Source organism: Pseudochaenichthys georgianus, chromosome 9 (genome assembly GCF_902827115.2).
Source record: "Pseudochaenichthys georgianus chromosome 9, fPseGeo1.2, whole genome shotgun sequence".
Lineage (NCBI taxonomy): Eukaryota > Metazoa > Chordata > Actinopteri > Perciformes > Channichthyidae > Pseudochaenichthys > Pseudochaenichthys georgianus.
In genome coordinates, this window is record NC_047511.1 from 37,486,589 (window position 1) to 37,500,825 (window position 14,237).

A 14,237-nucleotide genomic window follows, 5' to 3' on the forward strand; every position below is an offset into this window, starting at 1 on the left:
TGTTTTAGGAGATTAGACAGTATGATGATGCTTGCACATTGCAGTTAGTGACTGACGCTCCTTTAGCTACAGGGTGTTAGCAATAGCATTCAACGACAGCGTGTCTTGCTCTGGGCTGTTAACATGAACCAATGTCAAAATCCGGATCTACTATGCTGTGATGTGCTTCATTTGTTCTCTCAATCAAAAAGCTAATTTAAGGTTACTTGTAAGTATGGGCGAGTTTACTCAAATTGCAATCTTTAAACCATAACAGTCCCAGACCTGCTAGCTGCTGCTTGATTTAACATGATTTGTGGAAGTTGTTGTTTCACCTCAAGATAAATTGTGCTATTATAACAGCCGAGGATGCCTAAATAAAGTTGTTCTCCCTTTTACACTCAGATTTTGTTCATAGTTTGCTTTAAATATGTATTCATAAATTAAAAAAACAATGCATGCATATACCACAAATACAAAAAACCAAAAGAATCATTAAAAAAAAACGAGGAAACTGAGATGCTTGCTAGTTGGTATTCTCCTTTGTGGTGATGGTCACAAGCTGCTTGGCGGCCTTGGCAATGTCATAAGCACATTGGATGACCTGCTGGGTGACCAGCTGCATGTCCGGCGCCGCGCAGCCCTCCGACGGCAGCGCCTTCCTGCACTCGCCCTGAAGCCGGAACGCACTGGAGGTCAACAAGCGCAGAGAGCCTCGCACGGTCTCCGAGCGCGGCTTCTGCAGAGGAAGGATTACATGGATTAATACTGATGGACTGAGATTGTTGAAAAGCAGATTTGTGCAAAGAGAGGTGGTGAAATAAACTTTGCAAACTGTCTTTTTTTAATCAAATGTTAAGACTACATATAATTAATACACAGGAATATAAACTATAGCATTTCAGTAAAGAATCAAGTGAAATAATACATCAGGAATTGGCACAACTTGAAATAGTGCTGTAGTTGGACCTTGAATCTGGTAGTTGTGCCTTATGATACCTCCAGAATAACATATAAGAGGAAATGCCAGATTGATCCGTGCTCTCAAAGCAAACACAACAATCTGCATACCTTTGGGAAGAGGGCAGCCATTTCTTTCACAGCCACATGTATTCTTTCTGAACAGGGTATGAAGCTGTGAAGAGAAGAGAGTTGTGGTTGAGTTCAACATATTGATGTCATATTATATAATTTCATAAACCACAATATATAATTCACACCACACCGTGCATTATGATATCTAACATTAGGTTAATATTTTCAGATCATGCTATTTAACCGTCTTTCCATTAATTGCAGACTTTTTTTTAGCATTGTAAGTAAAAGGCAGTTTTATTCCAAATAAATGTTGCTTGACACATGAACCAAACAATGCATATTTCTCCTAAATAACATAAAGCAAATTCAAAATCAGCAAAACAAAGAAAAGTTTTGTTAGCAGGTGAGGCCGAAGGTAAAGGGTGAGGCAGAAACTGTGCGGGAGAGGAAAATGAAAGTGTGCCTGGGAGGCAGGGACAGAGGCAAGAGTACCAGGATGAGGGGTCAGGGGACCGCAGGCTGAGCGGCTGAAGGGGGGGCGGGGCCTTCTCGGCCCAGGGCACCAGAGTGCTGAAACATCCCAGGCTGTGCCTGAGCCGACGCACACCTTCCCGCTCAGAGGGTCTGCTCTCAGGGTGAGGGGCGGGGCACCGCGACACCAAAGCAACATCATAACAGCGGGGCAGAGTGGAAGTTGAATGAAGGGGAACAGTGAAGATAACAAACAAAAAAGGGAAATGATAGGACATAAACGCAACTAAAAATAACAGAAACAATAACGAAGAGGAACTAAAATGAAGCAAGATAATGAGAGCTAAAAAATTAATCCTAAAGTGATAAATGTATTTCCTCTTCAGATTCTGACCTGTCGTGTTTGTTTTCCTGAGCAGCTCTCAGCAGCTCTTGGATGTTCTTGGTGATCTGCTCTGTTTTGCGGATGACGTCCTCAGTGCTGGGCAGCGTGGGGTCTGCCTCCATCATCACATCGTCCAGCTCAGGGATGGAGCTGCCCTCCCCCAGCCAGCTCCTCAGCCTGCCTCTCCTGCAGTACCTGCACAGGGGAGTTCAGAAGAGATCATGTCTACAGCCAAAATGCCTGCGTGTTGTTTTTAATCTAAAGACAAAACAACTCATCACGTTTGGAAACCCTTCAAATAGTTTGTTGTGTAAAACTCATAATATTCTTTCTCACTCATCACTTTGTACAAACCATCATTGTGGGCTCTTACCCCGAATCATCCATCTCAGAGTCATTGAATGTGTTGTCATAGTCACTTTCCGGCATGCTGATTTGCTTCTCTAAATGCGAGGCCTAGAAGAAACAGAGGAGACAAAAAAAGATGCTTCATGGATTGCAATACCTTGCAAGACTCCCATGTCGTTGATACTAAAAACACAACAGCTGTGAAATCAATAACTGTATCCCTGTGTTTGTTGTATGTCAAATTGGAATATAGAGAAGTGAAAGCGATGCAGGAGGTCTGACTGAAACAAGCCAAAAGATCTGTGAAGCAAGAGCACATCATTCATTTAAAGCAGTCAAACAGTAGTGAAACAGATAATGCAGAGTCCACTCATGTCACTGTGACATATTACGACTGCTGAGTGATAATGGCCGTGGTCTTTTCCAAGCACAAATAGAATTCGGTCATTCGACTGACTAGGATCATCATCAAATGGATAATGTTGAAAAAGCGATAAATACATGGATGATAATGAACAGAAAGCCAATTGTAATCATTGGGAAATGTGCTATGCTAGAGACTTGAAATCAGAACAGAAACCGAACCCGGAACTAAAGGGAAGGAGACATCATTGTTGATAACAGGAAGTCAAGTTTCAGATGAGTTCATATTTTAAACTAAATCAAATGCAACACAACTATTAGGTGAATTGCAGAACATAGGAATGCCTTATCTTCCTGACATGTTAACTGTGATCTGATATTTTTACTATACTTGAAGACTATCAAACTCAAATCTAAATGTATAAACAGGAAGCCGAGACAAACGGGTACAATCGATCCGCACCGATTGTACAACACGTTCATTCTCAATCCACGTCCGATAGAATCTAAACTAAATCTTCTATTTGTATGCAGTACAAAATGCAATGCAGGACACATACAGTAAGCTAGCTTCAGCAAATGCAATTAGCCCGTACATGTCTAGATATATCCGAGTTCTGACTGAACAGAAAATCTGTTTAGACTGTAAACTAATCCTGAAACACAACATTGCTTGTGTTACTGGAGGAAGTGAGCGCATGCTGTTGGAAGCTCACTGTGCCAAAGAGCCAGGCAGTTGTTAGAGACGGTGAAAAAAAGGACTTCTCTTTTTTTTCAACTGAAGTATAAAATATACATTTAAATATCAGCTTTAATCAATTTGTTCCCCTTTCGTTTTATAGACTGGTGGTTGTTTAAAAAAAAAAAAAATGACAATCAGTAAAAACAGACTTTGCACAAACAATTGTTTTCAACATCATCTGCTAAACAGGTTTCTGGAGCAAAGACAGGAAGCATTAAATGAGCCGGTGTTTGCATCACAATTGCGACTTTTTGCTCCTCGTTCAGCGCTCAGAGGTTTTGCCTGCACACAACCACACAAATCCAATTGTTTAGCTGTGAGGATGATGCTGAGGATGTGAAGGTGGGGGCAGCTGGTGGAGGCTCATGCAGCAGAGATGGAGCAGCATATGGAGGACAGAGGGAGGCGAGGGGGGGAGACAAGAATGGCTCCAAGTGGATTGGTTGCGTCCCACGAGATGTGGAGCGAGTGTGGATGTACTTAACCTTTTGAGCACTCTCGTCCTTCGACCAAGACAGGGTGGATGGAAATGAGGGGAGGGATGAAGAGGTGGTCACAAAAGCGCCCCTTTCCGTCTAAAGACAGGGTTCAAATCACATTTTAAGGACACAAATGTCTTAAATTAAGAAACAAACGTGAATAAGACCATGTCCCAGAAGCCTCTTCAAGCCAGATGCGTCTCGGTCGGATACTGTATACTGAAAATGGAATTGATGGGAGACTGTAACCCTTAAAATCAGGAGGAGAAAAAGTGAGGGGTGAGATTAAGAAAATGCTACGTAGACAGTTTTAAAGGAGCTTTGTTGTTCGGATTATGCTCCTACATTTCTTTCTGAATTTGTGCTGAAAAAATATAAAGAGCAAAAGGAGTTCATCCATCAAGAGAACATTAGCAGGAAACTATGATTCACATGCTCAAATGTAAATGCAAATTACTGAAACAAAAGAGAGAATCAAAACAGATGAGAAGATAAAGTGAGTTTATGAAATGATCATGCATTACAAAAACACAGAGTATTTGTATGGTAGTTTTAATGCTTCATCAACATAAACACAGTACAAACCTTGAAAAGATATCATAATAACAGCATCTTCTTTTAGTAACAGCGTGTCCGACAAACAAGCAGCTTTTTTTGCAGATAGTGGTTTTGAAAATGGATCTGGACAAGATGAGACTGGCTGCGTCTAAATACATGTCATTGTGCTTTTGAGGACTCTTTCATGCTGCAAAAAAAAAACTCCCCAGTGGCAAATGATTAAGGAAAGCCATAACAAATAAAAGAAGGTAGAGATAAAGGTTTTTCAGACAGGGTGGAAACATGAGGGAAACAGGGCAGGAGAGGAAAGGGCAAAGGAGAGCAGGGTCTTACTTACATGACGTGGGAAGGGTTGCAGGGTGGGGACACACTCCTCTGGGTAGTGGCTCTCTCCTTTAGGGAGATAGGGCTTCGGGCCTGAGCCGGTCTCATACATAGACATGGGGCGGCTGGCCCGCGCAGACTGTCGGCGCTTCAGGGCCGAGGGGCTGGAGGGGCTGGGGGAGGCGCTGGGGGTCTGATAGATATTGGCTGGGCCGTGCCGCCTGAGAGAGATGTTCTCGCTTTGCAGAGATTGCAGCTGGAAGAGACGTTTAGCAATAAACTAAGAGGTGCTGTCGGCAAAGCAAGCTGTGGTTCCTGTTCTGATCCACTCTACAGCATTACATTTGATTCCAATGTTTCCCTAACATATGATATTGTGATTCGACAGACTGCTACGGTCAGCAGCTACTGGCATTTCATTGTGCAAAGGTCTTCATTTGTTCTTGTTGTTCCAATGACAGAAAGTTAACAGTAAATATTTGATTATCAATCTATTTAAGCGTTTTGAGCACCTGGAAAAGCGCTATATAAATAACATGTAATATTATATATATATATGACTTTGAGCTGATTCAATGATAATGTCATGGAAACGTATAGCTTTCAGGTTAGAAACAAGAATCTTTTCCCATAAATATAATTTCAAGATTTACTGTTACCTCCTGAAGATCAGAGGAATAACATACATTTTGTCAACAAAAAAAGCAAGAAAAAAAAAGGCAAAGCAAGTAACAAGCAAGCAACAGATTGTTTTGTAGGTTAGCAACAGAGGTGCAGTATGGAGGAATATAGGAAGATAAGAGCCATTAAAAAAACAATGTCATGATGATTTTTAGAGGAAGAAATACTGGCTAATTATTGCAACTACTTGTATTTATATACAAAGTAAATTGAGGGTACTGGTCTGAAATGGGGGTATTATGGTTTAGCGTCCAACCTCTGCCAATCCTTTTCTTTATCTATTTACTCATCTTTATTTGGGGAATCTGTTCGCCCACGAGCCAACACGAAGCCAGGTCACATCTTCAAAAGCAATGCCGTACTCTACAGTGCGGTACGTCAAAGTTAAGAGACAAATGATCTGCATTTTCCTTCAACACTGCCAGATTAAGCCATTTTAACAGGAATATAACCTCAATGACAGGTTTTCTTTTAACAAAATAAAAAGATGTAACATGCATAGGTTGCCAACAATTACAATGTTCAGGATTTAGCAGGACACGGAGTGATAACTGAAGCACAGTGCATACAAATGTGCAGAATCTCAAAGTTAACATAGTCGATGTAACAGTATCAGAGTTCCAGGTTTGTATCAGCTTTTAAATATCTATGAAATGGGACCACTTAGAAAACACGTCAAACAATAAAACCATACATAATAAAAGGCTTTTACCCAAAACAAGAGCAGTCAATTATCCAAAAACATTCTATGCAGTAAAAACAGTCTATGTGATGAAGCAATGCACACACATACAATGGTAAGTCACTATGAAGGGATTAAAAAACACTGTTGATTACTTCATGCTTTTTCTTAAAACATGCTTGTTAGTCACATTAGACAGAATGGGTTTGAACCAAAAAGAGAAACCTACTGGTAAAATGTTTCTGTTATTAACTGGAGAAAGTAGGATTTTTTTTTTTTCTTCTCAAATCCAGAAAACAAATGGAAAACAAAGAGAATCTCCGGTTTGAATCGAAGCTTTGAAATGAAATCGAACATGCCGGCCAAAACAGAGGGTGGACCAGCAGGGCGTCACAGCAGCCTTATCGTGCAACTCAGCATTCCTGTTCAGACATCGGCCTCCTGACCGCTGTGGCCCCCCCTCAGTGCGGCCCCCGGTGTTAGTGATTTTATTGGTGGAGCGCGGGGGATACCTTTTTCTGCATCAGCCTCAGCTCATCGCTCAGGTTGTTGTTGGCTTTCATGAGGTTCTGGATCTTGGCCTCAGAGGCAGAGAGCGCGTGTTTCACCTCCATGTACTCGTGCACAGTGATGGGGCTGTCGGAGAGGTCAGAGTCCAGGCTCTGTGGGAGAGAGAGGGGTTACACACAGAACGGGTGTCACGGTTTCATTTGTGAAAGTGATGCCTTGGTACCTTGGTCCTATCTCCTTTGTTGGTGGGGGAATCCTGGTCTGTGTCCTCGTCCGACGCCACGCTGTCGTAGTCAGGCTGGTCGTTGTCCTGGCTGTCACTGCAGTGCCTGACTGCCACGTTCTTCAGGATGAATTCAACATTATCTGGAATGAAGGGGCGCAAGGTGGAAAAGTGATATCTGCGTTTCAGTATCAGATACATGTTGGAATGAAGACACAATAAGAGGCTGACCTTTGGGGCTAGCTATCGAACTCCCTTGTTGTCTGCGCTTGGCATCACTTAATATGTCAATGACAAGAGTTGCAAATTCATGTGCATTGAATCTGGCAAGCTTTTGTCGTCCCTAAATAAGAAAAACAAAGACACGTCAGCCCAGAAGTATGCGATGTTGCTTCACAGGATAAGTGTGCGAAGGGGTGATGGTAAACATGTACATGGAGCTTGCCTGATTTCGTGTTGATGAATACTCTGGATTCACAGGAAGAAAAGGCACCACAGTCGTCTCTGTCACCAGAGTGCTGTGGTTCTGTGTTGCTAACCACACTACCAAATAAAAAGGATGAGCACATATTACACAAGAGGGGGACTCCAAGAAATGTATTCCCCGGATGAACGACAACAAATCTTGTACTGGATCATTCTCCCGTACCTGCGTCGGTCTCTCGTCTGTCCACCTCATCGTAAACATCCATGGCCAGCTCTTCAAATAAATGATTACTCAGCTGGAAATGAGAGAATGACACTTAAGACTTAAGTAAGGGAAGAACATATAGCTAATTTCAGGGAAATGTTGCTAAAATACTTACAGACTGCAGTTTCTTCTTTGCCGCCTTGGCCAGCTCTGACAAATCTAAACTGCTACACACAGAGCATAGCTTTCAAAACATGCTGGTGAAATGAGAGGTATACATAATGCCTCTTTCATTCTGAGCAATACTTACATGTTCCTTATCCATCAAAAGAGGGCAATTAAAAAGGAGATTAAATGCGTTATTAAATTGAAAAGATTGTTCTGCCTGTGATGACTTACACTTGCTTGGAGAAACGTTTTGATTTACTTGCAGCAATAGTGGTTGGTAAGTCAGAGACTTCCATTTCCTTAAACACAGAGAGTAGATGCTGCAGCTTTCTCAGCAGCGTGTTAGGACAGGCCTCGGAGCCAAAAGACAACCCTCAAAAGCTGCCTCTCAGTGCTCTCTTTGTTGGCTGGATTCAAGTCAAGCCCATTCACTTAGATGTAGGGTCATTAAGAGATCAATCGCTACATATTGACACGCATCATGTTGACTTACAGTGTGCTTTCTTACCTGTCAGCCATTTGTGGAACAATGAAGTGCTGGCTGTTTTTATGATCTGAAAGCAACAACAAAAGTGCTCTGTAGGATTGCCAACAACATAATCAATACTTATCGGAAATGTAAACGTTCTAGATGAAGTGTGTTTTAAATATAGTACATACTTTGTTTCACGGGGGAAATTATAAACACTAGTTCTTATCTGCGTCTCTACCTAGCTTAAACACTAACTTACTCATTGTTGTGGCGTATTTGCCAAGTCAATATTTTCTTTAGCTCCAACCAACACCTCTGCACAAATTCTTTGATCCGTATCTTTTAAGGTATTTCAATATCAAATCTCTCTCTCACTGCGTACCTGGCTTTCTCCCACACAGGTAGAAGGCCAGCCGATCAGTTAGTTCATACTGAATCTCCACCAGTCTGTCTGCCAGCTCATGGTGGCCAGCTTCCCTACAAAAGGCACATAAAAAACATGATATACCACTGATAATAAATTGAGTTTGAGTTATTAAGGATAATTGAAAATAGCTAACCTTGCATAGTCAATGGGAGTTTTGCCATTGCTGTCGGGGGCTCCGGGGTCTGCTCCGTAAACAGTTAACAGTTCAGCCTGAGATACTTGTCCTGCTTTTGCAGCGACATGCAAGGGAGTGTTCCCTTTCTCCTGGAGGAGAGGAGGAAACACCATTGTGATTTAGATGTAATAGAAACGTTATTGCAAAGATTACAATTAGAGACCATCTTGCTCTGGGATCACTCTGACATGCAAAGACAAATCTGGTCAGGGACCTTAAGTCGGGGGGCCAACAACCCCCATCCGCACAAAAACCACCAGACTCAGGGACAGTTTTAACTTTAATAATAATAATAATAATAATAATAATAATGCATTACATTTTTTATTAGAGCGCTTTTACAGGTGCTCAAAGCGCTTTACATATTAGACATGTAAGAGTCATTACTGCGGACTTTACCCACAGGAGCAAATGCGGGTAAAGTGTCTTGCCCAAGGACACAACGGCCTGACGCAGTGGCGGCCGAGGCGGGATTCGAACTGGAGTTCACCAACGCCACTTGATCTGATGACCAACGCTCTAACCACTGCGCCAACACCGACCAAAAGACTGCTAAACACCTGAGCTCTGTTAGTGCCCCGATAAACATTCCTGTTGTCATCTTGCAATATACTAATTTATATAAATAGTTATCACCACAATAAACCGTATTTCATTTTTTTCCTAATTTACATTCTTTAAATTTCATATTCTGTTCTTGTACATATCCCATATTCTATTGACATGTAGCTACACTTTTTGCACTACTTTTTATTTTGTATTTGATTATATATGTTGCATTGTTGGAGGAGCTCAGGTCAGCAGAATTGCATTGCCATTGCTACACTAGAGCTTTGTGCACATGACAATCAAACCGTTGAATCTTGAATCCCAGCTTTCTCCCTCCCTCCTCTTGGCTCCCTTGCTCAGACCACACCCATCTCAAAACCTTCAATCTGATTTCAACTACACACCTGGTATGTTTTGTGATGGCAAATCTGGCCAGAGGCGTAAAGAGTGTGGCCTCTATTTCTTGAAACAAATCCAGTTTCGTAGTAGTTCATCATTTTGAAGAAGACACTAGTCAACACGGCCTCTGTGGCAGTTAGTGCTTCAGGGCATGTGTCAGGAGCACATTCTGCCCTGATGATATGCACAGTGTCGCCCTCGTGTATTTATGGTTTTAAATGCAGCAGATGAATCTTACCGGGTGAAAGAAGTTAGCTTGTGCTCCCAGGGATAGCAACCGCAAACAAGTCTCCAGATTCCCGGTGCGTACACTTGAGTGAAGTTGCTGAAAAAAACAAAACAACTATTAATATGAATGAATGAAGCGTAATAATAAAACATTGTGCTAAATATCAGTTTTCTGCTCAACTCATGGGGACCCACTTCTCCTCACCTTGCTTAAATCCTTGGCTGTGGAGCTGTCGTCCTCCCGGCAAGGCATGCGATGAACAAATGCCAGCATTTGATATTTGGCTCTTATAAACTCGGATTTGTTTGGGCTTTAGGACAACATGAAACATATTCAAACAGAAAGAACGAGGCCGTTAGTGAGCCAGTGGAACAGACTAAAGATGGAAGTTCAACAATCATTTATTTGGGTTATTTCATTAACATCTACATGAACATTTCACAACAATAAAAACTCACTGCAGTTTGTCCTGAGGGCTGGCCTTGCGTTTTCCACTCATCACAGAGGCCGGGTCCAGAAGAGAGTGCTCCCATATTGAATTGGCACCATTGCCGTATAATGTCTGAACCATCTAGGATGAAATGTAGAAGGAACCTGTATAATATATCCCAATGATTTATACTGCAGAAGGCTGACTGGCCTTTAACAGTTCACTTCCCGAACAAACCCTTTCTATATTTGGACACAATCAATAAACCCCAGTGGGATCTGATGTACAACTGTTGTCAACAGATTGTGAGCAAAGATAGAGGTCTGATGAATTTTAAATGACACTGAATCAGATTGTGTGCAAGGATAACAGGATCTCAAGGCATGGTAGGGGAGGGGTATCGGCCTCAAAGCACTCATGAGCACACTGTGAAAGTCCTAAAGATATGTAGGTTCGCACAGGTGAATATTAATATCAATGTCTCCTGAATTAAATAATTACCTGTAGCTGTGTAGAAGGCCATGGTGTGTGTATCAGGTGGCGGACTTGCGAGCTGTGTCTTCCGAGACTCCGATGAACGCTGCAGCACTCGTCACAAATGAACACCCCTCTGTTCACCGAGGCCCAGCGAGGCTCTGACAGGGAAGAGACAACAGGGGAAATCACACTTTCTGAAATCTAATTGTTTTCTAATTAAAGGAGACAATATGGGATCCTTCAGTTCCAACAGCTTTGATCTGATCTAGCTTTAATTGTAGGTACTAGTCTTAGATGAGTTATAAATGTGTCATAGGAAATGCCCTCTCTTCACATTCAGTACCGTTATTCAAGTAACCGACATGCTAGGTTGTAGCACTTCCCCTTTTCTGTTCCTCACTGACTGCACTCAGAGAAACTTATAGTGTCAAAACAATGAGAGACACATGTATAAAGGATAAAGCTAGGAAAAAAAGACCAAATCCAAAACGGAAAAGATCCTTCTAACAGGTATTGTCCGTGTAGCCAAAGCCTGAGACAACTTATTGTGCGACCCACACTTGTGTACTAGGTGTACTATCAATAGATACTTTTGGGTAAAGTTGCTTGAAATAGTCAGGATGTCAACAAAACTGTTATATTTTATGGATGAAAATAATCCAGGAAAATGTATTTTCTATATTATTTATTATATTATAATATTATTAGAGAGCCAATTTTTTGCATCTGGTTTTGACTTCCCAGTTTAGAATACTATATTGCTAATTTCTACTAATATATAAGAAGAACAGTTAACACTACATAGGGCACTAATATTACAGACAGTCAAACAGTGGCTAGAACATGGTAACACTTTGACTTGAGAAGGTTTTAACATGTAGACGCAAACACATTCTAATAACTACAAGAATAAGAGTGCAACCCCCAGCATTTAATTAAAGCCTGCTAAACCTCAGCCTTAGGTGAAGCCATGCATTGTGTAACGAGGAAGTGACTAGCAGTTGTAGGTTGAAGCACCTCGACCTACATGTTAAGCAAGAGAGCAGCTTCCTCCTTTAAAACAAAAACACACAAATAATATCAATACTTTTGGTGCTGTAAATTATGTAAATGAATAGTTAGAGAAATATAGACATAGTATATACAAGATACAGTGTACTGTGTGACTGAAATAAATATGTTTACTTAACCTTGACCTATTTATTATACTTCACAAATGCCACATAGTTGTGCCGTCTGCAATTTATACGGACACTCCTCTGACAGCGAACATCTGAAGACCAAAAATACTGTAAATTCATACGATACTCCGACAGCCGATAAACTGGTACGCCGATTGAGTGGCTGGCACTGGGACAAGACAGTGAAGTATGTGAGTGTGTGAGCAGCAGCAGCTGAGGTGTAGGAGGAACAGCTGCAGGGGTTTTGGTCAGAAACTGGCACCTGGTCCCCAGTGTTCAGACTATCCTCCTCCTTACTCTCAGACCAAGACCTGGGAGTTGGTGCTGACGTGCCTCTTTTACCCTTTCCTCTGTGCTGCTAAATTTAATACCACATCTTGAAGCTCTAAAAATATTCTCAGCCAACAACTGGTAGCAGCCGTATGGAGGGGCAATCCAGGCCAGCTGCTGTGAAGACCTGCTGGGTTTAACTAGTCTGAGTGACATGATGATGGACAAGGTACTGGAACTTGAGTATTGCTACATTTTAAGCACATTTGTTGTTTTTCTTGTGAAATATGAAAGCACCCAACATAAAAGTTCTAAAACTAATTCTCAGCCTACGGTTACTGTAAATCCTAATTGGAATGTATTGTGGTTAGACAATAGAAAAAAATCGTCTGCATCGAAAGCACGCAGTCAATTCACTCAGCATCCTGTTTTGCTTCCTGTGCCTGCCGAAAACATCACGTCATTTTGTTATAGCTGGGACTCCTGAAGGTTCCTCACACACAATGCAACTATAACTTGTTCAGCTTACAAACAGTATGTTTGACTGTCAGGGCTTGATTCAAATGTCTCCAATGGCTAATACTATTGCCATAATGTCACAAACACAGGAAGCTCTCTTCATCTTAAATAATGAATCCCCTGACAATAACTACAGATACCAGAGTGCAGTGATTGTTTCAATGTGACAAACATGTTTGAGGTGGAATAAGGATTTTTTTTTTTGGGAGAGGCTTTTAGGGGGGGCCATATATTTTCACAAAAAATGTTTTACGAAAGACTTTACACAGTTAGATTCAGAGGAGGAAAAGTCATGCCATTCAGAATATGTTCAGTGACACTCTCAACATGGGACTGGGGTCTCTTTTGCACAAAACTCACCCTGAAAGGAGAGCACTGTACCCATTGACTTTCAATTATTGCAATCATCCTAGTGATAGATACAGAGCAGTTTCCTGCTTGCCTTATGTAGGATCAGATGTTATAATGGATGATTACATTTTCAATTAGATGGAGACTTTTGCATGCCACAGACATTATTTAATAATTTTCCTTTGACGAAACAACTGTGCAATTACATTGACATGCATCAACAATGTCAGCCTGATTATTGAAAGCAAGTAACACCGGATGGAACAGTTAAAACAGACAGCTGCTTCAGGTCTAATTGCATCCCCAGCCAGGGACCTGTCAACAGCACTAAGAACTTGTCCCCTCAAAACACTGCATATGTTGGAAAGTAGCATGTACCGGTAGTTATAATCTGATGTAAAGAGTGCAGTGCAAGGCTCTGGCTTAAGGTTACTTGGTAGTTAATACAGAACGGGTAACAGCTTCAGGGATGGTGTGAATTGTCTTACCTGGAACACTGCAATCAGCGCAGAGCTCAGTGTTTCGTATGCGTTTAGACATCCTTTGCTCAGCAACAAACCTCCTTTGAAACAGAGTATTATGTCCGATGCGTTTGACTAACCATTGATCACTCTTGGGGGGATGCCTTCCGTGTTAGCTAGCTAATTAAAAACAACCCAAAACAACGACCTGCTACTTCATTTAACTGTTGCTAACCGTTTCGCTTTGTCCAGCGTCTGAGTTACAACCATTATAACGTTACCTATCGAGAATAAGGTACACTATTACTTGTTTGCAAAGTAGGCTGACTTAGCACCTGATTAGCTAACTCGCCTGTCCCCGTTTGGTAGTTTACTCTTCAGTCGGTCTCTGGTAGACAGCAGGACTACAAATGAAGGACTACAGATGAAGGACTACAGATCTCTAGCGTTCCCAGTGGCAGCTGCTAATGTTGTATGACATTATGCCCAGAGTTCGGTCTCTCAGGAAACAAACTTCTTCCCGGAAATAACGCCTCCTGGACTATTCTGCCTGGAAAAGTATATCATAATTGTGGACCTGATTTCTTTAGAAATACCGTTAATAATGATACATAAATACAAATCATAATGCTTGGATGAGTTTGCAGTGGCTTTGGGCGGTACCGCTCGGTACACAACCTGATAGAAATAACTGAGGGCAAAAACACAAGTCAGA

At 41.6% G+C, this 14,237-nt stretch overlaps 1 protein-coding gene across 6 annotated transcripts; it reads right to left on the minus strand.

Moving 5' to 3' along the window:
• Nucleotides 1–60: 60 nt before the first annotated feature.
• git2a (G protein-coupled receptor kinase interacting ArfGAP 2a) lies at nucleotides 61–13,949 on the minus strand. Of its 6 annotated transcripts, XM_034091912.2 has the most exons (21): nucleotides 13,550–13,949; nucleotides 10,765–10,898; nucleotides 10,292–10,404; nucleotides 10,038–10,143; nucleotides 9,843–9,929; nucleotides 8,615–8,745; nucleotides 8,437–8,531; nucleotides 8,091–8,136; nucleotides 7,590–7,641; nucleotides 7,433–7,505; nucleotides 7,229–7,326; nucleotides 7,015–7,126; nucleotides 6,784–6,926; nucleotides 6,563–6,712; nucleotides 4,701–4,943; nucleotides 3,812–3,901; nucleotides 2,247–2,329; nucleotides 1,883–2,068; nucleotides 1,510–1,641; nucleotides 1,051–1,114; nucleotides 61–718 (listed from the first exon to the last, which is right to left on the minus strand). In XM_034091912.2, the coding sequence occupies exons 1-21, from the start codon at nucleotides 13,599–13,601 to the stop codon at nucleotides 506–508; spliced, it is 2,403 nt and encodes an 800-aa protein (XP_033947803.1). In that variant the 5' UTR covers nucleotides 13,602–13,949; the 3' UTR covers nucleotides 61–505. The 6 variants fall into 6 exon arrangements, with proteins under 6 accessions (XP_033947803.1, XP_071060506.1, XP_033947798.1 ...); XM_071204405.1 differs by lacking the exon at nucleotides 1,510–1,641 and having other exon boundaries at nucleotides 7,590–7,638; XM_034091907.2 differs by lacking the exon at nucleotides 4,701–4,943.
• Nucleotides 13,950–14,237: the final 288 nt, after the last annotated feature.

Coding starts and splice junctions, on each gene's coding strand:
- git2a (XM_034091912.2), bottom strand. CDS start 13,601: ATGTCTAAACGCATACGAAACACTGAGCTCTGCGCTGATTGCAGTGTT. Junction 10,144..10,291: donor AGCCCTCAGGACAAACTGCA/GTGAGTTTTTAT, acceptor GTTGTCCTAAAG/CCCAAACAAATCCGAGTTTA. Junction 6,713..6,783: donor ACAAAGGAGATAGGACCAAG/GTACCAAGGCAT, acceptor TCTCTCCCACAG/AGCCTGGACTCTGACCTCTC.